This window comes from Acartia tonsa, chromosome 8, assembly GCF_053477335.1.
Source record: "Acartia tonsa isolate MP-2025a chromosome 8, ASM5347733v1, whole genome shotgun sequence".
Classification (NCBI taxonomy): Eukaryota; Metazoa; Arthropoda; class Copepoda; order Calanoida; family Acartiidae; genus Acartia; species Acartia tonsa.
The window spans coordinates 11,078,050-11,105,260 of NC_137267.1; the positions used below are offsets into that span (position 1 = coordinate 11,078,050).

A 27,211-nucleotide genomic window follows, 5' to 3' on the forward strand; every position below is an offset into this window, starting at 1 on the left:
TGTTGTTGCACTAATTGTATACAAAATTATTCTTGTTTTATTTGTTATTTAGGAAGGATAATACATTTTTTTGTGGGAAGCTTGAAATCGTGTCCACATAAATGAATTGACATGTTTCTTAACTATTCAAAAAAAACTGTTCTCCAAAAGTATCTTTTAACATCCCATGAAAACAAGTATGATACAATCCACAAAAGGATCCTATAGAGACGTTTTAGCCACATCTTACATTAAATATACATAGATTAGCAACGCAAGTAGCAAGATATAAAAATCGAATAGATATTTTAGATTTTAAGGTTTGCATATTTATAATAGTTATTTCTCGCATCGTATTATAAACGGCCTCGGGGCTAAAAAAAACTGGTTTTAATCTTATGATTGTACATTTTTATATTCGTAGAAAGCTGGATATAATACGATGCTAGACATAGTTTTTTCGTATGGATGAGAACCGGTTCCTATCCACCGGATTCGAATGAATACGAGAAAATATTTTCTTATCGCCTTCGGAATCTTCATTTTCATGGGACAAAACAACAAAATGCCTGAATTAAAGCATAGTTTATAGAAATCTTCTTTCATTTTTTAAACCAATAGATTAAGATTCTACGTTAATAAAAAGGCATCCGTTCTGCCATACAACGCAAAGGTTCGAACACAGCCTTAATGTAGAAAAGCTACTATTTAAAATGAAAACGTTGGAAAACCCCTCAGATTTAAAAATCACGCCACTATAAATGGCGGGTTAAGCTATAAGCATTCTTTTTGTAAGTAGAAATGATAAATAGATTATAAATAAGACGTATTCTTTTATGGAAAGCGAAAGTAAAATGCTTAAGTTAAGCAAATTCTAAGCTTTAAAAATTATATTTCCTCTAAAATCTTTGTCTGATCTGAGAAGGATTCTTAAAAATAAAAGTTGGAGAGTCTGCTATAAGCTGCATCATCAAATATTTTTTTGTTTTTATTTTTATACAATTACAACTTTATATAACAGGATTTACAAAATGCTTGTATAGGATTAAGATATAATTCAATTATAAAAATAAAATATTGGAAGAATTTACCAAAGTTGATGCATTTCCAATTTATGATGTACAATTTTAAGCACTGTTTCTTTGACTTGAATTTGATTGGTTGATTGATAAGATGTTAAAATTGTATTGTTTCAGTTTATTGTCTTTATGACGAACAGTTTGTCTATGTATTAAGTAGCAAAGCATTTCTACAACTTTCTCTTGTGTACGCTCTAAGCCACGCGTTCTTGTGCTCAATACCAACGGTACAGGATTACACAACTTAAAAATTTCAATTTGCAAAATTTGCCGCTAAAATGAACCAATTACGCGAAAAGGAGAAACGTGATTAGTTCATTTTAGCGGCAAATTTATAGATTCGAAATTCTAAAGTTGTGTCTTCTGGTAGAGTTGTTTCACAAGGAGGAGGGGGGCTGTTTAATACACTAGTCACAAAAGTGTTTATAATAACGTTTTCTTATTCGTTGTCTTAACAACCTTGGGGACTTTTAATGAATTTTGATTGGTTGATTCATTTAGTTAAGTGTCTAGACGTTTCAACCACTAATTGTAATCTACAGAAGGAGTGATTTTGTATATCATCATCGAGGATGTGCATCCATTTATCGTATGTTGTCTTATCCCTTTAGATCCCTGTGAGAATTCGCTACACGCCTTAATACACGAATAAAACATAAGCAAATTGTCTAGGGGGTATTTTACCAAAACGGCTTTTGATAAAATTCAAAACCATATGGTGAGGTTAAATAATTGCGAAGGCTGTAAAAGAAATTGATTGTATACATGCAAATAATTCAAGAAAACAAGAGAAGATTATAAATTAAACCCAAATCCACTAAAAAAATTGTAAATTAAAACAAAACTCAAAAGTCCTTTCTCCCTTACCCCACAAAAAATCTTATTTATGGAGGAGAAATTAATTAGTCTATTTTCGTATTGCTGTATCTCACTGTTTGCTATTTTTTGATGTTTTCTTTTTTGTTGATATTGTTTAAACATTTTTATATCTATTATGCATAAGAATTGATTTATGAGCTGACCCGCTAACACCTTTATTCAATAATTTATTTTTAAAACAAGGCTTTTCTATAATATGGATGTGTTCGTTTGTACGTCAGTAACGGATAGATTTATTCGAATCTAAAGGTTTCATTAAGATTCCTGTAATAATAAAGCATAATATGGTTGGCTAGTTTATCAATAATTATTTTAAAAAGTCAAGTATGTAATCTTTATTAGTTATTAAATCTACATGGAATTTTGGCATTATAAATTTGAAGATATGATTACTATGATAATTTGGCACGAGAGTAAAATCTTTGAAAATTTAATTGCATTTTTAAATACAGGTTCATCTTTATCAATCATTAAAAATTTAAAGCAATTCACCATAAGATATCGATTTTTTTTATTAAGACCTCTTATAAAATTATAAACAGTATTCGATATGTCTAAGAGCTGGTTAAAATTCAGCGAAAAATAAGCGGCTCCGAATACATAATAAAATAATAATATATTTCTTAAAATTAAAAATATAAATAAAGCAGAATAATTTTGTTTTGGTTTGAAACTTATCTGGAAGATTAAAATCCCCAAAAAAAAACAGTGGGTCTATTCACAACTTTATCGGTTCAGCGGTTACCGAGGTATTAAGCTTCAGACTCACAGACGGATAGAGAGACAACCTACTACTTTGTATTATAAACTAGCGTCAGCACCCCTAGCATCTAGGGGCTCTATATTCGAAGGGATATGGGAGGGCAGTAAAATAGCCTAAAACCATACCTAGACTTATTTTTACAAAATAAAATAGCCTAAAACCATCTTATGACATTTAAAAAGCTTCACTGTAAAGGGTAACCATATCAGTTCAGCGGTTAGCGAGATCCTTCGCAACAGACAAAAAAAAGCTTATTACTTTATATTATAGGACTAGCAGCTACGCCCCTAGAGGCCTCTAGTGGCACTTTAAATGTTTTTTTTATATTCAAAATAAGTTGCGTTTGACGTTTATGTTGGCGTTTATCGAGACCGTAAATTTTTTTTTACTTTTTGTGATTTCTCTTGGGAGGGTGGTGGTACCCTCCCCCAAATTATTAAAAACCCTTCTCGGGACATATGAGAATCTACCCTGTTAAGGAGAACCCGATCGGTTCAGCGGTTAGCGAGATCCTTTGGTACAGACACACAGACAAACAGACAAACATTCTGTTACTTTAGTATAAGGATTATTACTTAGTAATAAATTTATGTTTATAAATTCATGAATAGTGTAATTCTCAATAAATAAGAAGATATTGTCAATTTAAGTACATAAATATAGAGGGTGTCCCATAGTGTAGTGGTTAGCGTACTACGCTGTGGTTGGGAGAAACCGAGTTCAAGTCCCCAAATAGACTTTGCACTTGGTTGACAAATGCTGTCGCAATTTGTCAGATTATGATCATGCAACCTTCCCTGAGATGCCCTGGGGTTGTAAGGGGTGAGATTTGTAGAAAGTTAGGATTATACAAATCAAGCAGCTCTAACCATGCTTTCCCTCATCCATGCTCCTCGTATGAGAGTGCCATTAATTAGGGTGGCTTAATATGGAACACCTGCCAAAACTCTAGGCCAGGGTGATGTAATAATTGAGTAGCTTTCACGAGAATTGCGGGTCAGCTTGTAATGTAACATAGAATACAATCAGCTGTGCGCGAAGCTTACCAATCTAAGATTGGCCAAAGGACTCTCACTTCCAGTCTCCGTGTGCATCTGAGTCCCAACTTCAGAGAATCATGGCTACAACAACAACAACATAAATATAGAATAGACGAACGAGCAGACGCTTAGTTATAGAGTAGTTGCCCAACTGATGACCAATGAAATTTTTGTATTTTTTTTATGCATATAGCCAGACAAGATTTCACCAAGCACCCACTTACAATTGAAGGTTTTATTCAGAGCTCGGCAGCCGCTTATTTGTTTTTGCTAATTTAAAGTTGATCTTCATGTCGGTCTTAACTATATACCTGTGTTGTGTATGGGGAAGCTAGCTGGTTAATAAAATTGCAGCTTAACTGTTGTATAATTGTCCTCAACTTATGAAGACTAATTTTTTTAGGGAGGTTTTACCTGTGTTTATATTGTTTATAGAGGTTAAAATTTTTCTGGCTTTTAACCCCTCTCCAACTTGAACTACACCACCTATTGAGATTTTATAGACATTACCCCCACCCCCAAAATAAAAACAAATAAAAATAAAAGCTTAGACATTTTTGCAACCACGGATTCAGCTGCAGCTGCCTATCTCTTGATTAAATTTGCAGACACTTACTAAATATTGCAAAATAAATGCGGAAGTAAATGGCACACATTTGCGAAAAAAAAATCTTCTAAAAAAGGAATTAAATGTTTACTTAAAGGATTGAAGCCCAGCATTTTTAGCTTTATTTGTTTACTTTGCTTGGATAGTAGAATTATTATAGGTAGAATAATTGGGTATAGTCCCTTTCGTAACATCGCACCTTATGGGGCGGCGAATATTCGTATTTTTCACATTAGCTTTTCTCCTATTTCTAGCCCCTGCGGGGCCAATTTACCTAACCCTGTGGGGCAATCACCTAACCCAATATAACCTAAAATAACCTATAAAAAGCCATTTTAAAAATACGACGAATCGCCCCTTATGGGGCGATGTTACGAAAGGGACTATTCCCGAATAATTTATATCAAAATAATAACTGTCTTTCTGTCAATCTGTCTCTTTTGTCTGAAACAAGAAAACAATCATCAGAGAAGATTTAATTAATGATCCTATCACATACCTATTAATTTTTCTAGAAATAATAAGTCTATTGGTTCTAGAGGGTGTAACCCTAACAAAACCCAATGAATTATGTATATATAAGTAACAGGATGTCTGTATATCTATCTGTCTGTACCGAATGATCTCACTAACCGCCAAAACGATATGGTTCTCTTTTTCAGTGATGCTACAATTAAGGAATAGTTATTTCTCGTATCGTATTATAAACGGCTTTCCGCGGATATAGAATGTACAATTATAAGATTAAAACTAGTTTTTTAGCCCCGTGGTGCCGAACAGAGGCTGGCTTGGGTTGGACACGTTGGTCAGCGCCGGCAGGTATCAGGTTTGCTGGTGGCACAGTTGTTGCTGGAACAGTCAGCAGTGGGGCCTGCTGGTTGTTGTTGGCAGCGGCTGGGGCACTGGCTGTCAGGTTGATCGTTTGAGCAGCGGCCTGTCCTCCTGAGGGGCCGCGGGGTCTGCCAGAGGGAGGTCCTGGCCTACCTGGGCGGTCATGCCCGCTGTCAGTGGATTGCATAGACACCATTTCCTCTGCTGCTTCCCTGCCGATGGGAATGGCATCCCAGTCCACTGAAAAGTCCCGGGACTTGGCATGGTTGAGCCTGGCTCTAGCCAGCGCTTTCCTATATAAAGCTGGATGGTACAGGAACACTTGTGATATCGCATTCAGGGCTGCTCGGACTCCTCCTTGTGCTGCTGCTAGGGAAATGATGGTTAGATCCCCCAGCAGTTTGAGGATCAACAACAACAAACACAGTATGGCTGCGCCATCTCCCCACTCGTGGATGGCTTGTCTAAATCCAGCCCAGACATCCAGGGCTGCCTCTCCTTCCTCCGCCAGTCGGTCAATGTTGTAGGACACTATCCCATGGTCTCCTGTGGCCGAACAGCTGCCTTGCTGAACGCAGGAGCCATAGGATAGGCCGGTCAGCATGGCACTCTTGTATGCTGGGAACGCCAGCAGTTGTTGCCAGTCGTTCAACTCAGCCTGCGAATACAAGCCACCTGAACTGAAGTCATCTAAGGGTTCTGTCAACAACTGCTTAGGCGTATCCAGCGGGGGTGGCCTCTTCTTGGGAGCAGGGGTTAACTCTATCCAGCCTTCCTCCGCGTGCACAGTCAGGGGGTAGGTGGAGGAGCAAGGAATCTTGGTGGCGTGTTCACTGTATACCCGTGTCACAGCGTCTACAAAACCTGTGGGCTCTACTGGCACTTTGTCCCAACACTCCTTGTGTTCGCGGACAACATACTTGTGGCGTTGGCAGGTCAGCTGCAGCAGGATGTCTCCCCTCAGTACCGAGAACGTGCTCCCCTGGACACGCACCGGGTGGGCCGGGTCTAGTTGCTGGAGCTTCCAGCAGTTGGCCGCTACTTCTTCTGCTGCGGTGCTTTTCATGCGCGTTTCCAGGGTAAACCCAATATAACCTGCATGGATCTGTGCTTGAAGGGGAACGTCAACATCCCTGGCCGACACTCTGGGCAGCGCAGCCGCGGCTGGGTCAGCTGCCACGAACAACGCTGGATGGTTTGTGGCATGGGCCTCGAAGTCGCAGTTCACAATCGAGGTGGGGTTGGTCATGTTGATGAAAAACTGGGCCTGATGGTCAACCAGATATGCATCCATCACCAGGCTGGGCTGGAGGCTGCGGATCAGCCTCAAGGGGCAATCTCTTCCCAGGTGGTCCCACACGTAGGTTGCTTCCCCAGTGATGCAGGACAGCTCAGAATGGGGACACTCTAGGGTCAGGTGGTCAGACTGGGACTCCACCCGTCCATCCTCCACCACATAGGTCTCCTCCTTGACCAGCAGCCGCCGCTCCTGGAGCACTAATTCGTTGCGGTATAGCTGGCCCTCAAAGTGGACGTCCTCCCCCTCGCAACCCACCCCCTCGGGGCTGTTGACGAGGGCGCCCACCATGTCGATGGTGAAGAACAGGGGGTGGTTCAGCTGGAACGTCAGTGGCTGGGTCTTGCCTGGCAACGTGTAGACTCGGTTCCTGGCCAGGTCTCGGCACGCTTCTGGGTCTATCTTGGTTGGCCTCATGAGGGTGGGGACCGAGGTCACCTTGAGGTGACCCCATACCCCACACCTGAATGTCCACTGGGACACGGTGAGCTGACAGCTGTACCCAGTGGTTTCCCTCACCTTGACTTGCTGCAGGACGTGCACTTCATGGCCCAGGGGCACCTCCTGGTGTAGGGGCTCCGTGTTACACATCTTTTCTTTATTGTAAGACGTGACATGGGTGGGGTTGGCACAGTCCCACCCCACCAGGACGTAGCTGGTTGTAGGCCACACGGCTGCCAGCAGGAGGCCCCACAGGACCATCCACCAATGGGAGAGGCTTCCAGGTAACCATCTTCCTCGTACACGCGGCTGGGGATCTTCAGCTCTGGTCACGGCTGCTTCTTGGGACTGGACACGGCTGGGCTGCTCCTGGCTAGATACAAGTTTCCATTGAGCGTTATCTGTATGCGGCCGAGGCACCCCGATACCCTCCCCAATGACAGACTGGCAAGCGACTGGCACTTGCCTGGGTGTCGGCTCCCCTAGCCCTAAGTGCTCCCTTCCCTTGTCCAAAGCATGCCCAGTGGCATGGGGCTGAAGTGCATGTGGCACAGGCTCGCCCTTACTCACTGCCCTCAGGTGCATGTGGCACAGGCAAGTCCTTATTCTCCCAAATTTCAATCTCCCCAGCCTCAGGTGCAGGGGGCACAGGCAAGGCTGGGTGTTTACAATATTTTGGATACAACACATTTAACAAATTCAACTTATCCTGATGTTGAGCAGCTGGGTTCCCTTGGCTGGCAGGGGGCTCTGGATGGCAGGTAGCTGGACTCTCCCTGCAGGCTGGTGGCGCTGGCTGGCATGTAGCTGGACTCTCCCTGCAGGCTGGTGGCGCTGGCTGACTGGGGGTGACGGGTGTCACCCCTTCCTCTGGGACCGCTGGCTCGTTCCAGGACTCAGGTCTCTCGGTGGCGGCGACGGTTGTCGCCCCAGACATCAGGTTGGAGGCTGGCTCGTTCCAGGATCCAGGTATCTCGGTGGCGGCGACGGTTGTCGCCCCAGGCACCAGGTGGGAGGCGCTGGATAGCACCCCCCCATCATCCCAGGTGGCGACGCCGGGTGGCGTCCCATACATCGATGCAGAGGTGCTGGCTAGCACCTCCTGCCTCTCTCGTTCAGCGGCTGCCAGGGCCTCCCCATACACCGTCTCAGGGACGCTGGGCAGCGCCCCTCCACTCTTGCTGGGTAGGCTCAGTCGGGCAGGTTCCATCATGTTGAGGCTAAAAGGCTGGGGCCTCAGCACCTCTGGCTCGGCTATGTTGTTGGGCTGTATCAGCTCTGGCCCCAGATGGTTAAGACTGAAGCCTAGGCCAACCCGGTTGGGTTCAGCCGCGCCTTTCAGTACGTTGATCCTAGCTGGGACAGTCCCAAACTGCGGCATCCCATCGGCTCGGTCCGCAGCTCTGGGGGCGGCTGCTTGCTGTGGTGGTGCTGGGGGCGCGCTCCCTTCCATATGGGCCACTCTGCTGGGCTTCCCTGGAGGGGCACCCTTGTCGGCGGTGCGCCTGCGGCTGGCTACCTGGGCCCAGTCGGCTCTACACTCGGCCGCCGTGTGACCGTCATAGTGGCAACGCTCACACTTGGCAGAACGGTCACGGCGTGGCTGGGTGCGTCTCTCCTCCAGGCTAACTTCCACAGGCGTTGGGCAGTCTCGAGCTCGGTGGCCCCTCCCCTGGCAGCGGTAGCAGCGGCCTGGAACCTTGTCATCTGGAGCGACCTTCCCCATCTGGTGGAGACCCGGAGCCAAGGAGCCAATCTCCATTGGCTCCGACTCGTCATATTGGGGCAACTGGATGCAGGCAGATCCAGTCAGCCCGTCGGTCGAGTCCACTAAGCACACACCTTCCTTCAGCTGCTTAGTAACCATGGTCACGGTGAACATGGCCTTACGAGTGTACTCAGGTACACTCGTAATTTCATGGTTCATCATGAGGCGTTTTACGTTGGCGTTACGAATTCCACGATTTAATTCGTCCACCAACAACTCAAGATCCTCATGGTTGTAGGCGTCCCTATACAAGGCGCACTTAGTTGAGATGTACGCTTGTATAGGTTCTGTCGAGTGTTGCTTGTAATCCCTAAACGCTTGTTTAAGCGTTTGGGATTCAAAAGCAGGGCGAAATAGCAACTCACACTCGGTCTTGACCTGTTCGTAGGTCAAGGCTTGGCCTGCCTCGCCAAACAGATGGGACGCCATTTCCGCCGCTTGCCCTACCAGTGACAGTAGTAGGGCGTTGCGGCGGTTGAGGGAATCATGAGGTGGCACGCGGTAAGCCGCCCATGACATCTCAAGTCTGCGGATATGTGCCGACCAGGATTGCTTGGGCGGCCCTCTAAACTCCGGCAGATTGCTCAGCATCAGCTTGCGGTACTCGGCTGGGGCCGGCTGAGGGTCATCCTGGAGCCATCCTGGGGCTTGGTCACCTCCTGGGGCTTGATGCTGGTCCATTGGGTCAACGGTGAAACGACGGGCACAAAGTTATACAGTACTAAAAATGAATGGTTTGTCACTTGAGGCTTCCTAGCCTAACAGCCAACACTGTTTGTATCACTAGGTTGGGAGTTTAGTTACAAAGATATAACTTAGCTGTACTTATCACTAGTTAGGTGTTGAGGTTGTAGGGTAGGCTGGTAGAGGTAGATAGATGTTGAGGGTCTGAACTGCTGTCAGGAACTGATTGGGTTTTCCTTTATCACACTAGAGCTAGAAGGAAAGAAACTTGCAATTCTTTATTTGCTAAAAATACCCCTGTTAAATGCTATGGAGTAGCTCCGCTCCGGTGTGAGTGTGTGTGCGTGTGTGTGCGTGGAATCTCCTGTCCTTGTAACGCGCGTTCGCGCCGTCAAATCCGCGCACACGGGGAAAACGCGCTCTCACCCCTCAACTCGCTCTCTCATTGGTCCGCTTCGTCCGTTGGATTTATGATATTTTCCGCACTCTGTTGCGCTACCCGTGAATGGCGCTCTGTGTATCCGATCGCTAGCTCCACACTACAGACGGACTTAGTCTAGTGTGGGTAGGAAGGGGGAAGCGCGTGAGGGGACGGGGGTAACTCCGTCCGTTCCCCCTGTGAGGGAGGGGGGTAACTGTGTGCTGGTGTAATAGGGCCTTTTCTTCTTAATCTTAGGCTTATCTATTATATCACCCTGATTGTATTTGCCTTCAATGGAGAGGGGCCCCTCCCTTTCCCTTGGAATAAGGGGTGTATTGTTGTTGTGCTGTGGGCTTGAGATTGTTTTGATTGTATATCAGGGTCTTGATTATATTACATCTAGCTTCTATTTTTGTCCTTATCACAATTGCATAACAGATTTGTTTACCAACTCTGTTCTATTTTTAGCTGTTATCACAATACACAGTAATCCAAGCCTGTTCTATTCTTAGATTTATCACAACACAACAATTTGTTTGCCAAGCTTTGCTCATAAATCTATTGTTTGGTCATCACACTAGGGTGGTAATCCCTGTAAATGTGATATAATATCTGTTTTCTAGATGGGTGGCTGCGTTGTAGCTTCTCAGGATACTCGGGGTTGACGTAGTTTTTCTCTGTTCTGGTGCACTACACTCGTATGTTAGCTCGCAGCTTGCAGCTATGTGGCATGTTTCAGCCTATCGGCGGCAGGGAATGTCCCGTCCTGCTAGCGCCGCTGATCCAAATCCGGCTGATGGCGGCAGGGAATGTCCCGTCCTGCTAGCGCCACTGGTTCGGATCCTGCTATTTCTTGCAGTAAAGTTGGCCTATTTCCAGCCGTTTACACTTATTTGGCTTGTTTCAGCCGGTCCGCAGGCCTGTTTCAGCCCTTTTGGCGCTCAATTCTCCGTTAGATATCAGCGCTGCTCGCGGTTATTCGTCAAATTTCGCTGTCTCGCTTCCACAACTGCTGGATGCAGAGTTAAACTTTGCTGTCCAGGGTGGGTAATTCAGGTTGCTTGCGTCAGTTTTGCCAGATTCACTGCTGGGAGTACCTTAGCCTCAGATGCGCGTCTGCTCTACACTTGGTAATCTCACACAGCTGTCACCAAAGTTGTGGTATCCGCCGAGGATAAATGGCAGACACCGGAGTTCAATTAGATTACGGCAGTGTGACAGACGTGGACACCTTACTATAGAGAAGCTACGCTTCTCTAGCTTTCACTAGATAATGATCAACATCTAATTTCAGTTGTCACTTTATTGAAGGTTTGAAAGATACTAAAGCTATATACAACAAACAATAATAACATGGATAGGAATAAATAATCATAACATAAAAGCATAAATAATACATATACAATGGTCAGTTTGGGCAATAATGATCCCCCATCCCTGAAAAGGGTGGGGGAGAATTAAGAATACAGTTAACCATAATAAACATGACAGATTCAATCATTAATTCTAAGCGTAGGGAGGGGGTCACTAGACCCCTTCCCCAGGACTCGGGGGAGGGCCATTGACCCTCCACCGAACCCCAGATCAGGGGTGCCATAGGCATGGCTCACGGTTGCCGAATACCACACATACTCCGCAAGTACGTCCGTCTGGCCGTAACTGTTAGCTCTTTTCGTTGATATAAACATGTTAGAAATTTCCTCTCGATTTCAAACTTTGCATGATTATTCCTATAACGATTTAGAAAGCGAAGCAACTCTATTATCAAATCCTAAAAATGAACTTTAACTGTATCCTGTATTTCACAATTTTGATATAAAACTATGTACAATTTCGTTTAGACATACAAATTAATGCCCTTTAAGTTTACAATGTACAAGAGTTATTGTTGGTATGTCTCTCCTTCTGATTTTAGAGCTTCGCTTTTACGGGTGCTGTTATAAAATCTGTACTAAATAACTTTTCAATCTATTTAAAATGCATTTATTTATTGCATATTTCATTAATGAAGCTTTGTATTATTTTAAAAACTGCTAATGAAGCATTGATTTCATTAACATGTAGAATACATTTTTCTTTTTAGTAGTCATCACTACAACCCCCCCCCCCCCCCCAAATTTACTTTTTAGTAATACAAGAGTGTTCTATGAAGATTAGCTTGTTTTCTATGCGTTTCCTTAATTTAATGTTGATACCATTGTCCAGAAATTTTTTGAAAATCAGATCAAAAACACCAAAGATGTGAAAAAATATGCATGTAAAAGAGCAATTGCCCTTCATCTATTGGCACAAAAATACATTAGATAGACGAGAAATTTAATAATGATATCCTTATCAACAAAAATTTAAAAATCAACCCAAAAACACTAAAGATATAGGAATTTATGTGACAGTTGAAAAGAAACTTCAGCCGTCTATTATGAAAAGTAGCTGCAAAATCATATTTTTCCCACTCCGCTTCTGACCAAGGACGGATAGACGTCCGGACAATTTTAGAGTAACTTAGCTACTAAAAATTACCAACTTTGTCTACTTTGCAATATAGTAAAAGTACAATTTAGGAAGTATAGATTTATTTGGAGAGAGTCACTCTTGTTCTAAATACAACAAGTGTGGTAAAGTTCAATAGCACCGAAGCTATTCAAAAAGTTTAACATACAAATGCTGTAAGTTTGTATAGGAAACAATTCTCCTGTGGTCTGTTTTTAAGGAAAAATATTATCTAATTAAAATGGAAAATATTTTGTAGAAGATGAAGAGCTATTAAAAAGGGAAAGTATATATTCAACGAGATATGTAAAAGTAAAGGAGGTCTCACTACATATCAAATGGGTGCATGAAATATCAAGTCAAAAAGTTAACTTTACCTGTGATAGTTGCCAAGAAGTTTTCCAACATGAGACTAATCTAGTCAACCACAAGAAAATTTGCCATGGAACAAGCACTGGATCTCGGGACACAAGGAAATGTTTTTTGTGTCATAAAACTGTTTCCAGTAGTAATTTTAAACAACACCAAAGAGCATGTAGGATTAGGAACGGACAGGAGCCTGATCCTGTTCAAGAAAGGGTTGCCAGAAAGTATGTGCCGAAAACTGGACCCTGTATTTATTGTAACAAAGTTCTCTCCATGACAAATATGGCCAGACACCACAACAGTTGCCAACTGGCAAGGGAGGCGGAGCTCTGACGGAGCTGAAAGCCTAATGGTGATGATGATAGAAGGAAGAATTGTTAAAGAATGACGAACATGAAGTTTGCAGAAAAGTTTGGCTCCTAGAAATTGTAGCATCATTTCTGTGAATAAAACAGGCTTAATTTCAATTAAGGAAACTTGCCTTAACAAAGGATGAAGGAATTAAGTTTGAAATACAAAGAAAGGTGTTTTTTTGTGGGTTCAAAGGCTGCCAAACGGCTGGTTGCAAACGTAAAATGTTCAAAATGTTTTTTTTTGCATTTAGGTATCTAATACTGTTTTGTCATTGAAGGAGCTATGAGAATTATTCTTTCGTATATCTGCCTTGATCCTGGATTAAGCTGTGAAAGTAAGCATCCTTTACGGTTGTAATCAGGGATCTAAAGGGATAAGACAATGGCCGTTAAATTGATGTACATCCCCAAGGATGATATACAAAATTCTGTAGATTACAATAAGTGGCTGAAACGTCAATATACTCAACTAAATAAACCAACCAATGAAAATGTAATGAAAGTCTCCAAGGTTGTTAAGCAAACGAATAAGAAAACGCTTTTATTAGACTTTGAGGACTAGTGCAATAAACAGCCCAATGTCCACATCGTCCCTGGGAGGAAATAATAAAACAAATTCAAAACACATGTTAATTCCTTCCATATTCAAATTTAGAGAGAAAGTAAAACTAATATAAAGCTTACCAAAACAATTATTTTCCGACGACAGTTGGCATGTTTACTTGGCAACAGTGAGGTACAGGTACGGTAACGGCAGGATCTGTGGTGCTGAAATAGATAATCTTCCTATATTTTATTAACGAATCTCCAATCATACTTAAAAAGGATTATTTTCCCACCCCCGCGTACCTAAAAGAAAAACCCTAGGGGTTAAATCTAACTTTGGGGGAGGGAGGGATTGCTTAAATTATTCTAGGTTCCAGTGCATGGTTAAATTTTTCAAGATTTTTATCAATTTTGACCAACTTGATTTTTAAAATTTCCCATACAGAGAAACAGAGGAGGTTTGAAAAATAATCCTCCAACCCTTCAAATCCTAATAGAAATAAATTAAAGAATTTGATATTTGAATTTAGAGTGTTTTAATAAAAAAAAACTTCATTCTTGAACCTAACAATCATGTTCTTTAAGTGTTTTTATTGAAATATAATTGGAAAGACAAGGGAAGAAAAAAAATAATTCAAATTTCAATAAAAACATTTGTGTCTTTTGTTAAATAATTTTCTATCGTCATGTTAATACAGTAAGAAGGGAAGACGAAGAAAGTCCACCAAAAACTCAGCATATGACGTCATAAAAACGGGGGATTATCCATCTCTTTTTTAGGGGTTTTCTTTCCTACTCCTCGTCTCCTCATCCCTCATTTTTATGACGACAGAATTTGTTTGTAGGGACTTTCATCGTCAAGCAATTTCTTGTTAATCGGGAAAGAGAACGCAAACAATCTGCATACCTAATGTTTAGGTTAGGTTATGTAAAATAGACCCGTATGGATAAAAAATTGTACAGGTAAATTTCTTCCTTTACTCATGACAAGACACAATATAGGATCAACTGACGGACAACGTGTTTTATAAAGTAGCCAAATATTTTCAAAATTGCTGCACTGAATTTATATTATTTTTCTAGAAAGTTTTATACTTGTTAGTAGCGAAGCTACTCTATAATTCACTTTGTCCGTCCGTCCGTCCGTCCGTCAGTCAGTCCGTCAGTCAGTCCGTCAGTCCGTAACGCTATGGGGGAAATGGGATTTACTCAGCTCCTATAAAAGATAGAATGCTGAAATTTTTTTACAACATTCCCATTATTAAGGAGCACAATTGACTATAAAACATCATTTGCGGTCGGACCGATTTTTAGCAGGTTTTAGGCTATTTTTATATTTTTCACATTTTTCTCCATATCTTCAGTGTTTATGATCCGATTTTCAAAATTTTTTCAGTTACAGATATCAAAATTAAATTTCCTGTCGTTTAAAGAAACAATCATGAAGGCCAGACTGCCTTTTTAGCAGGTTTTAGCCTATTTTTATATTTTTCACATTTTTCTCCATATCTTCAGTGTATGGTCCGATTTTCAAAATTTTTTTTTAGTTATAGATATCAAAATTAAATTTCCCGTCTTTTAAAGAAGACAACCATGACGGCCAGACTGCCTTTTCAGCAGGTTTTAGGCTGTTTTTTTTTATATTTTTAACATTTTTCTCCATATCTTCAGTGTTTACAGTCCGATTTTCAAAATTTTTTCAGTTGTAGATATCAAAATTAAATTTCCCGTCTTTAAAGGAAATAACCATGACGGCCAGACTGCCTTTTTGGCAGGTTTTAGGCTATTTATAAATATATTTAACACTTTTTTCCATATCTTCAGTGTATATGGTCCGATTTTCCAAATTTTTAAAGTTTTTAAGGATTTAAAAATTAAATTTTTTGTTGTTTCAAGAAAACAACCTTGGCGGCCAGACTGCCTTTTATCAGGTTTTTGGCTATTTTTATACGTTTTACAAATTTCCCAAGATCTTTATTTATTTTGATCCAATTTTCAAACTTTTATGGGATATCAGTATCAAAATAATTTTTCCCATTGTTATGAGCATTTTTAATATAATTTACTTTGACCATCGTCAATCATTCAAAATAAAACAAGGTTTCATATTTATCTTATCCAATAAATCTATTCTTGATTTTAGTAAAAACCTTTTAAATCTACCTGTACGTATTCCCATCTACAATTTTTTGTGCTTCGCTACTTATGGATGTTGTCATCCTTGGTTTTTTTTATATTTTCTTAACTTCGCTCTTTCCTAAAGAAAATATGCTATGAAATATTAACGAACTGACAACATTAAATATAGAGTTGCTATGCTACTAAAAATTTATGACGTACCCTCGGCGAGACGTTATGTATACAATTTTTGTGTACATGTGTATATTTTCATCTATGCATACCATCTCTATAATTCTCATTTTAAAGATTTTAAAAAATATGGAAGAATCTATCTTTAAAAGACGAATGAAATGGTTTGGAGGCGGTTTTTTTCTAGAGTGATTTTCTTCGGAGGATGGAAATATTCTCCTCCAAAATAGTTATAAAGAATCTTAATTGTAAAAGATAGCCCTTGTAAAAGATTGTAAAAGACAAACAAATACACAGACACAAAGAAAGTTTCACAGACATCCTGTTACTTTAAAATAAGAATTGTTTTTAAGCCTAACATATGAAGAATTAGGTGTTACGCTTTTTTGGATTTTTACGTTGTTGTTATGTATTTTTTTTGTTTATTTACCTCCAATTACATGGTCATTTGCCAGCCACAGAGAGTAAGATAGTTATAGAAGGTTGTTCATGATTTTTAATAGACAATTATTACATGATATTTGTGATGATTGAGGTTTATTCTTTCAAAAATAACCAACTTTGTAATAGTTACTTATCGCATTGTTTTATAGACAGCTTTCGCGGATATTAGAATGAAAACTTATAAGATTAAAACGAGTTTTGTTGGCCCCGAAGGGCTAAACGTCCAGGTATTAATTTTATGTTTTCTATTTTAATCTTTGTTGAAAATTGTCAGTAATACGATGCTATACATGATATTTCAGTATGGCTGAGAACCGGTTCTAATCCAGTGGATATAAATCGGTTTCATATCATATGGAAAAGAGATTATTAAAGCATAATATGTTTTTATACTTTCTGATAACATGGAAATTCCTTACCAACTACAGAAATTAGAAGACACTTATAATTGCTTGATTTATATCATAGTAGCCAGCATGTATTATCAAAAATCATTATTTGTTGTAATGTAGAAAATTAAGAAAATACTCATAATATAAACCCTGTTATAAATCCTATTACATAAAAAAGTAAGCTTTTTTATCTGAAGCGAAGGATATCACTAACCACTGAACCGATATGATTCTTTTTTTTGTTAGAAAAGGTTTACTACTATTTTGGGGAAGATATTTACATCATCTAATGAGAAATCGCCCCTAGAAAAAGTTACCTCCCAACCCCTAAAAAAAATATTGTTTTCCTTTTCCTTTTTAAATATAAATTTGAAAGTGAAGGGTCGACTTATCCCTCCCCACATTCCCTCAAATACCCCTAGAGTCCTCTAGTGGTAGAGCCACTAGTTTATTATATACTAGTGTATAGTGTGTAATAATATGAAATATGCAAACCTTCCCTAAAATTGAGAACTAAATAAATCCGTTCAGCACTAATTGAAATCTAAAGCTGCAGACAAAAAAATTGCTACAGGATAATTGTCCCTGCCCCTGATTTGTCAGGGATAGGAATTTCTTCTAGTCATTTTAAGGTCCGCCTGAGGCTTACTCAGGGACTGGGGATATGTATTTATAAATATTCATGAGAATGAGGTAAAAGTGAAATCATATTATTATGTTGATTTCATTATCTTTTCTATAACCACCAAAAATAGTTGATTTTTTAAAATTTATATATGTAAGTCGTGGTTAAATTTTTAGTTATTGCTATATCTGAATTCTATGGGGGGCTGGGGGGGGGGGGGGGGAGGCTATCTTTCCAGGATTTCTCTCGGGATGGTGGATACCCTCATGAAAAAATAGATGAAACATTCCCAGGGCCTTCACTGTAAATGAGAACCATATCGGTCCACCGATATTAGCGAGATCCTTCGGTGAACACAAACAGACAGACAGACACGACACACAGACATCCTGTTACATGTTAAGCCTCTAGGTGCTTAGAGCATATCTGCTAGTTTTAAAAAGTTTTGAAAAGTTCAAAAACAGCTAAAGATCTATTTGAGAATCCAAAATTTTACATAATTTTTTTATCGGCTGAATTGTTTTGTATTCATGTCGTTATTATGTCCAGCATTTCTTGGTTATTGCGTTGCTTCTTGTAATAGCGTCTATAATCTTATTACTGAATATTTTTTTCCATGTCATTTTTATATGAATCATAATAATACTTGTAGGCAATGTAAACAAGAATGACAACATACATACATAATCTGATAACAGGCAATAAAGGTTTTAAGCAGTGGTGTACGATAGAGGTTATAATTAAAAATTTAAATTAAAAAGGCCTCTTTATTCAATGCTTAATGGCTTAACACTGTGCACGCACTAGTTTAAGTTAAACAATTTCCCTTTAGTAAAGTTGACCAAACATATTTTTTGTTGTTGAAAAAAAAACACATATTTTACCTATTGGTTTGAGAGATTACATAAAAAAATTTAATGGTAAGAAAATTATGGCAATTAATGGTGGAAATTAAAAATCTATACATAATACAACAAGGATGACAACATCCATAAGTAGCGAAGCTCAAAAATTATAAAGGGATATCGGGAAAAAATTTAATATAGTGTCATACAATAAACCATAAACTTGATAAAATAGTTAAATGAAGAAACCTTTAAAATCACACAACCATTAAAATCATGAAATCTAGGAATCGATCTAGCACCGCATTTAATAGACAAATCTTAATGAAACTTGATGGAAAAATGTAGAATATGAGCAAATTAAATCCCTGATAATTTCAGCCGTTAATCCTGAAAAGAAATAGAGAAAATCACGAAAAAATCTAGAAATCGATCTAGCACCCCAATTTATAGACAAATCTTAATAAAACTTAGCGAAAATATGTAGAACGTAAAAATAATTAATCCCTGAAAATTTGAGTCCTCTATCTTGAAATCGAGTTGAGAAAATCACGAAAACGTTAAAATCTAGGAATTGATCTAGCTCCCCAAATAACAGACAGGTGGACAAAACAATGTATATATTAGATGTGCATGTGTCATAGGAATCTTCCCGAAAAATTTCAGCTGTATATCTTGAATAGGAGCCGAGAAAATCACGTTTCCCCCAAAACGTTTTAGACATACGGACGAACATACTGACATTTCAAATTATAGCTAAAAAGTATTACGATGTCTTTCTATCTGAAGTTAAATATCTCAGTAATTGCGTCACTGATTATGCCGTTCTGAAAGGATTAAACCAACTTGTCCAATGATGGTTTTAAGCTATTTTTTGTGGGTGGGACCAAATTCCCTACGAATTTCCAAGTCCAAGTTTACCACAAGCCCCGAGAGGCTAGGGACAAAACGAATGCAATGTTATTGAATATATGTAGGTCAAATAAGCATGTAATTATTTTTAGTTCTTACGGCGCAAATAAATAACTACTAAAACTAAATAAAAAAATCTTTGCCTTAAAAAATAACTTGAAAAACACTCAAAATTTTATAAAAAATTTAGTTTTTTGGTAAAGAAATAAAATAATATTTTAGGAGAAAAGGTTTTTATTTGCTTTTGTTGAATGCACTTTAAATTTAACTAGGAGGAGGGGTGCAGAGTGTTTATTTTATCAGAATATCGCTTCTTAATGTCACTTTCATTGCAGCAAATATTGAATAAAAGCAATAAAAATATTTTTTTGTAGGAAAGCTATTGTATATAACTAATGTTTTCTTGTCTGTACTACAGCGTTATCAAATTTCTACTTATAATAGATTACAAAAACTCAACCACATAATCATTCATAACTTTTGAAGAAAATAAATCAACATATTTAGGGGCGAATACCTTAGCCCTGGAAGGGTTCTATCCCTAACGAAATATATCCAAGTTGGAGCTCTTCTAACCTTTGCTCAACGAAACAAACGATAAAGCATCAAAAATACTTTTTTGCAAAAAATTCTACAAACATCTATAAGCGATTTAGGAAAACCGCCCAACTGCTTTTGATTACATTTTACACAGAAACATACACTTGCAGTAAGCTTGCTATTGTACTGATAGATTTTGAGTAAGTCTTTATTCTTTCAGCTTTATTATTGTTTAATTTTACTTTTTGAAGCAGTGCTACATTCTACTGTCCTTTTTTTTACTTTTTCCAGCCCTTTTATTTGGTGGTTTACAGAAATATGAAATACAGAATGACGAATAAACAATCAGATTTAAGAGTTTCTTTGCTACAAAAAAATTTCGTTGGTATGTAAAAACACTTCGTTTAAAAGAGGCGCGAATTTGATGGTTTAAGGGGCACGTCATATTCATGGGGGGCATTAAGATGACAATAAAGGGTAATCAGGGTAAAAAGGGAAGTGGGCACTAAAGATCCTCGGGATTTGGTCCTTTTCAAGCACAGAAACCAGTGTAAAATTGTAAGTTTTGGAACTGTAATAAAATGGCTTCTTATATTTACCGTCCATTTCAAATTTGTAATTATCTCCAAACAAAATTATTTCACTCAATATAGATATTTTGTTCAAGGTTTTATTTTTAAATACAGATGCTTTGAGGGGAGATTAGAGTAAAATACTAGATTAAATAACTGTATCGCCCCATCGCAATAACCTTGTGTCGACTCTCAATTGGGTCTTTGCAAATCTACCAATAATATCGGGAATATTAAAACAGCCAAGTAGCTGAAAACAATTTGCTAGCAGACGTTAAAGGTCATTGAAAAAGTTGTGCAGATAGTTATCTGTTTATACATTTATACTCTAGATCTGTTGATGGAAACAATTTAAAAAACTTTTAGAAGAAATATGTTTTTTTTGCTTTAAATAAATTTAATAGTTAATTAAAATTATAAATTTAAATGTCAGTTACTTTAGATATGATGGTATCTTTGGCAGGGGTTATGCATTTGGACAAAAAAATCTAGTTGAGTTTCTATCGGTTTTAAAAATTTAGGCAGCCTAATGTTTTAAGCACTGGTTTCTGTATCCGAAGATGAACCAATCCTGAGGTCCTCCAAAGGGTACTAAACAGTAAGCATACCTAAGTGATATATGGGTACGCCGTGCCTCTAACAAACTGTAACTAGCAAATTACAATGCATTGCAAGGCTTGCTGACACAAGCCAATTATTTGACATTATACAACAAAATCGTTTTTAGGAACATGTCTTAAAGGCATAATGGGAATGAATTAACGGGCATGGGGGGGTTTAGAATAGTAAGTAAGTAATGCTTTATTAATACATCCCACATATGACGAAATTTGGGTAATGGGACGGCGTATGAGGGAGAATGGGGGGATATTTATTTTGCCCCCCCCCCCCCCACAAAAAAAACACTCTTCTTCTTTCTTAACATATGAATGAAGTAATTGTAAAAAGATATAAAAGGCAGATGTCTGTGTAATCAAAGTCAGTCCTATTCCATCCTTCAATCCTTTCATACCTTGTCCCAATAATCCATTGTCCCCTCCCTCCCCCTCCCTACCAGGATTCTAGGCATATCTACCACACATATATACACATCCAACCAGCAATATGAAGGTGATTAATTATTAAAGTGTTTGTGGCGGTCCTGTGATCGAATCCCGGTTGTTATTACTCACATATGTTATGTAAATGTAAAAGTTCAATTCTATAAATTGAGGTACATTTATCTACCAAAATTAAATTTCCTATTTGGTCAATATTTAAAACAGTTTAGAAAATTGACATTTTCCAAAAAAAAACTATAGTTTAATCTACGACGGTTTTTAAGATTTGGGTTTTTCTTATTAGGATAGGATTATTTTGTATGCATAAAAAAGTTACATTTTAGGATTTGATATGTAATAAGATTTATTTCTTTTGTACTTTTTTACTTTTTCTTGCAAACACAGACAAAATCTTTTAAAGAGTAGCTGCGCTAATTACAATTATATCATTATTTTATTCCTACACATACAATACATATTAAATTATGTTTTTTGAGTGACTACTATCTTTTTTTGATTGCCTATTGTCCTTAGATTATCAAAGAATAGCCTCTTCTTTTTACAGTTAGGAACTTTAAATCAACTTTAAAGTAATAGAAATATTTAGCAAAATAATTTTTACATTGCCATGAGTCAGAATTCTTTAGATGGGTTTTATATTTAGACTTTTGGGGAAAATACTTTTATCTTTGTGATAGAAACTCCATTTGAAAAAAACTTTAAATTGTTATGTATAACCCTATACACTTATATCGGTATTGTTAATCTTGAAAGGGGGAACAGGTTTTTAATTTCTACTTATAACAAGTTAGTTTCCCCAACTGTTCTAAATGCAATAAAATAAAAACGAGCTAAATAGTGTGTTTATACTTTCTTACTAGAAAATTTCATCGTTTTTTTATGAGTTACGGTTTTGGCTCAAATGATATCAATTTTCTGAAACAGAATTTAATGTTTTGTTGTATGTGTTTGTATATTTTAAAGTAAGTATTTTGTTCTACCTATTTTAAAAAAAAACCACATTATTCTAAGACATGAAGATATATTTCGATTTTTTAGCAATTATTTTCAATTCATTTTGTCTCTTGTAGCCAGAAGTGAATAAAGCAATATTAGCTTGGTCGTTTGCTATTTGAAATTTGTTGAATATAATAAAAGGTTGCTTTGGCAAATTATATTGCAATTTATTTGTTTTAGCGCGAAAGTGATGGAACAAACTTATTGTTACATCTTCCCAAGTAATCATCTATTGTTGATTTTATTTAATAATGGACAGACAGACATACACATGGTTTTAAACAAGAGTTACCAGCTTATAAAAGCGCAGCTTTTTTGTAGCTAGGGTTTGTCCTTACAGTCATACTGTTCATTTTCACCTTTAGGTTGCCAAAAGAATTTTTTTTATATTTACAAGTAACTAACTTCAAATATACTTTTTAGAAGCGAAGCTTTTCTATAATTAGGGTCTGTTCTTCCGTCCGTCCGGATAGCTTTTTTCGTTAATTTACGCATGTTAGAATTGTCCTATCGATTTCAAACTTTACATAGTGATTCCTTTAGTAGTTAGGTTCGTTTTAGAAAGCGTATCATTTCTATAATCGTTACCAGAATGTCCGTACGTATTTTAAACATTTTTTCGACTTTTATTCATCTATTCTAATTATTAAGTTCTGACACTCTACAGGTGTTAATGTTCGCTTGTTTTACCGTCTCAGAGCTTCGCTTTTATGGATGTTGTCATCCTAGTTAAATTTTGAGATTTCACCTAAATAAAAAAAAACTTTTAAGAGTTTGAGAACCTTGAAAAAGTGCTTATTTGCACGTAACTCAAAATTGTAAAAGATGACAATGTGTAAACCTTAACTTGAGGTTTTAATTCATATATTTTTTATCAAGAATAAAAAGGATGGGATGTTCATTAAAAACATTTTAAAGGGAATGAGCATCAAAGAACTAAATTTAATGTTTCTTTTAAGAAAAACTAAAGTGTTAGATTTAAATTTTAAAAATGTTAAGCATACTGTTAGAACCGCTATAAACTCTAGTTTTTAGAAATATAAGAATGGTTCCTGTGCTACAAATAGTTTAGGGGCTAGGTGGTAAAGTCAAGTCAAGTTTCAAATCAGTTGGGACATTTTACCACGTAGCTCCCTAACTATAAGTAACACAGGAACCGTTCTTATATTCTCAAAAACTAAAGTTCATATCATTTCTAACAGTATGTGTAACATATTTCTACAAAAAAAAAAGCCTCGCAATTTGAATTTTAAAAATGTCTGCATTTTTTGCACACCCTGTAGCTATATCATTTTCTTTCCTAAAATATGCTGCTGTAAAAATCCACCAATATCAATATTTTTAATTTTGATTCCTAGGCCCTTGAAATGTTTTTTTACTGTACAACTTGCAACTTCTTATTCATGCAGTTTTGGCATAATAAAGTGACCAAATAAATAAAATATGATAAATCATTCTCAGAAAAAAGTTATAGAATAAAAATAGCAAATTTTATTGAGAAGGACAGACATTGAAATAAAAAGTATGGAGAAGTAAAAGTAACCTCATTAATGGATAAGATGTCACTTTTTCTTCTTTATTTAGATGTTTGCGGTACTTCTACTTGTGGGAGGAGCATGTGCAGACTTTGTCGGACACAGCAGCAGTCATCAACACAGCAGTCAGATTGCCAGGGCTGGTAGACAGCTTGACAGCGTTCCAGGTAGATAACTAGATAGCACAGATGTAAGACAGTCAAGCTGGCAGATATATAGTTTAGTATTTTATAGATAGGTAGATAATCAATAACACATCAGTAAGATAGCCAGAGGTGACAGGTAACATAGCTATGTTCCAGGTAGATAGATAGCAAGTCACAATTTTTGATGATCTCCTACTGCTAATATGTAAGGCGCGTGGTAGAATTTTTAGGTAACAGTATAAGATAATTTGTTTGCCTATGCAAGATTTTGGTCACCCAATGAATAATGATATTGTATAAATATTTTAGGCGGAGTTGACTTCAGCAACTGCGTGACTGACCCAACCACTGGGCTGTGCTGTGTTGACAAGGAGGAGACAGTGACCTCCCTGCAGAAGGACCCCATCCTGGAGTGCACACACAAGAACGTGGAGCAGTGCCACTACACATATGTCACACAGTTCAGCGCCGCACAGGAGGAGGTAAATTCATCCGACCGTCCGTCCGTTCATCATGAACGCGAAATACTACCTCATGTATTGTACAATATTCTAACTTAAAAGGCTCCCCCCCCCTTCCTTCTAACAAATAAGCGTATAAAGGTTAGTGTATATAACTTAGGTTGCCTTAGTACCCTTCAAGGCCTTAGCCCCAAAACATTACCTAATCTACAATAACAACTAAAGTGGCTTAATACATAATTTTTATTGGAGAAAATTGCCTAAAACACTAAAAATTTATTTTACTTATAATTTGCAAAAGAAAGTAATTTTTAAAATTACAAAAAAGTGATTGTTGAAGTATTAAATTAATGATTATTTTTTTTGTAGGTTTGCGAGGAGAACTTTGAGAAGCAGTGTCAGATCACCTTCAAGCAGCAAGCCTTCAATGAAACTGTCCGCAAGTGCTACAGACCTGTTGAAAAGGTATTTTACCTTACTATAGAGTAGCTGCGCTTTAAAAAGTAGTATTAGAGCAGTGGTATAAATGTCTAAATATAGTCTGTTGCTCAAGATCTCGCTAACCGCCGGACTGATATGTTCTTCTTTTTATTGAAGGTCCAGGGAAAGTTTACAACTCCCTTCCGTTCCAAGAAAAATCCCTCTCCCACAAAAATTTGTTTCTAATTTTCTTTTAAAACTCAATTGAAAGTAGAGGGTCGACTCAACATACCCCCCGAGTGCTCCAAGAGGCCTCTGGACTGCTAGTTTTGTTTTGTAAATTAGCCCATCTACTGATATGTTGATAACATGCCAGCAAGGATTTACTTAGTTGACGTATAATTTTATGTCTTTATTCTGCTGGTTTTGCACAAAGATTAGATTCCCTAACTCTAACTATGTTCTATAATATGGTAAATATTATCAGGTAGGGAGGGGATATTGGGCTGTTTATTACACTAGTCCCCAAAGTCTTAGATTTACGTTTTCTTGTTCGTTGGCTTGGAGACTTTTAATAAATTTTGATTTGTTGGTCATAACGTTTCATCCACTAATTTTAATCTAGATAATAAGTAATTTTGTGTATCATTATTGGGGATGTATATCAATTTATCGAACATTTTCTTATCTCTTAAATATTACAGGTATGCAACGGTCAAGGCCCCGAGGAGTGCAGAACTGTGTACGAATCATCCTGTACCACCAAGTATGTTGAGAAGCAGCCTGGCAAGTTTGTTGGAGACACCGGCTGCGAGAAACTGCCAGTTCAGATCTGCGGAGCCGGCTGCACCTTCGAGGAGGGACAGGAGGAATGCCACGACAAGGTAAATGCAGATTAATATTCCAAATTCCAATTCTATCAGATTGTATCTAGATTATGCAAAATTTTAGTTATTTTCAGCAAATGAAAATTGCAGTATCCTAAAACCATATCTATTTCTAATTAAACGTTTATCGATCTATTTAACCTTGTATCTGCTAGGTTTTGACCTCTCTGGTTGATGTCCCCGAGGAGGTGTGTGACCTGAACCCCCAGAAGACCTGCCGCCTGCAGACCAAGCTGGTCCCCAAGCTGAAGCCCGAGCACCAGTGCACCATTGTCCCCAAGGAGACCTGCACACTCAAGTTCAGCCAGCCCAGACAGGTATAGTATTACAGACCAACTGACAGACCAACATTTAAAAAAGGATACATCTATAAGAGATATGCGTTATTGAATCAGTAAAATAGTGACATTATTAGAATAGCGTTACACTGTGCAGTATAATTACACTTGTATTGGTGAACCAGGGTCATAAAGTCGACATCACTATCAGACAAATTGGCACTTTTAACATTATTTCTGTGAAGTTGCAACCATTATTACTTCTGTTAAATATTACATACTCGAATTTGTATCATAATATTACTAACTATTCTTTTATAATAAGGTGCCCAAGCCTCTGGCCACAAGATGGTGCCTGGATCCTACTCCTGCCGCCCCTGGAGCTCTCTACGATGAGGATGGTGCCTTCGCCCCTCCCCTTGACATCAGCATCAACGGACGTGGGGGACAGTTTAGATAAACAAATCAAAATCAAATCCTAAAAAATAATTATGGTAGTTTATCTGGGAGCTTTAAAAATTTAAATATCCTATATTAAAGTACCAAGAGTATTTTTTGAGAACCTTTTTTAAATTGGGACATTCCTTCCTTAAATAATTTTACCTTTTTCCCTTTCATGGTAAAATTCATCAAAATTTCCAAAGCCTGATTTTTTTTGCACAACTTTCTGTGTCTGTGTTACCTGGGTAGCCATTTCATATCTTCAAAAGATACCATACAGATATTTAGACATTATATTTTTAGATATCTGAAAAGATATCTATTAAATATCCAAAATTTTCTTGCATTTATTTGATATCTTGAAGATATAAAATGTATATCTGCTTAAATATAAAAATGTCTAGAAAATATTGCAATAGTAAGTTATAGTGTACCTTGTCAAGCCCCCGCAATATCTATTTATTATTTATTTATTTATTCCTCATTTATCCTATGCTTGTAATACTATTTATTTTTCATTATTTATTGGTAAATTTCCATAAATGAAATGACAGGTTGTTGTTAACTGTTGAAAATACCTAGACTTAATAAATATACAACTGCTTATTAATTTTTGTTAATGTGACGTTTCTTACAATTCTTATTATTCTCTATGAATAATTTATAGCTTAAGCCATACACTTAGCATGTCAGATTTGTCCTATCAAACGTCTAAGCACAGCAACTCTATAAACTATCCAAAGTGCTTTGTGCGTCCCTTAGTCACAATTTTAAAAGTTGTAATATAGAATTATCATATGGT

The 27,211-nt window shown here is 37.8% G+C and overlaps 2 protein-coding genes across 35 annotated transcripts in view; both read left to right on the forward strand.

Annotated features, from left to right (window-relative positions):
• Not3 (CCR4-associated factor Not3) overlaps positions 1-27,211 on the forward strand; it is a 158,738-nt gene that overhangs the window by 84,605 nt on the left and 46,922 nt on the right. The gene's annotated exons all lie outside the window — the stretch shown is intronic.
• LOC145325990 (uncharacterized) lies at positions 21,147-27,015 on the forward strand. The gene is made up of 7 exons (XM_080169049.1): positions 21,147-21,294; positions 23,826-23,943; positions 24,232-24,404; positions 24,753-24,848; positions 25,508-25,687; positions 25,846-26,007; positions 26,294-27,015. The coding sequence occupies exons 1-7, from the start codon at positions 21,289-21,291 to the stop codon at positions 26,426-26,428; spliced, it is 870 nt and encodes a 289-aa protein (XP_080025175.1). The 5' UTR covers positions 21,147-21,288; the 3' UTR covers positions 26,429-27,015.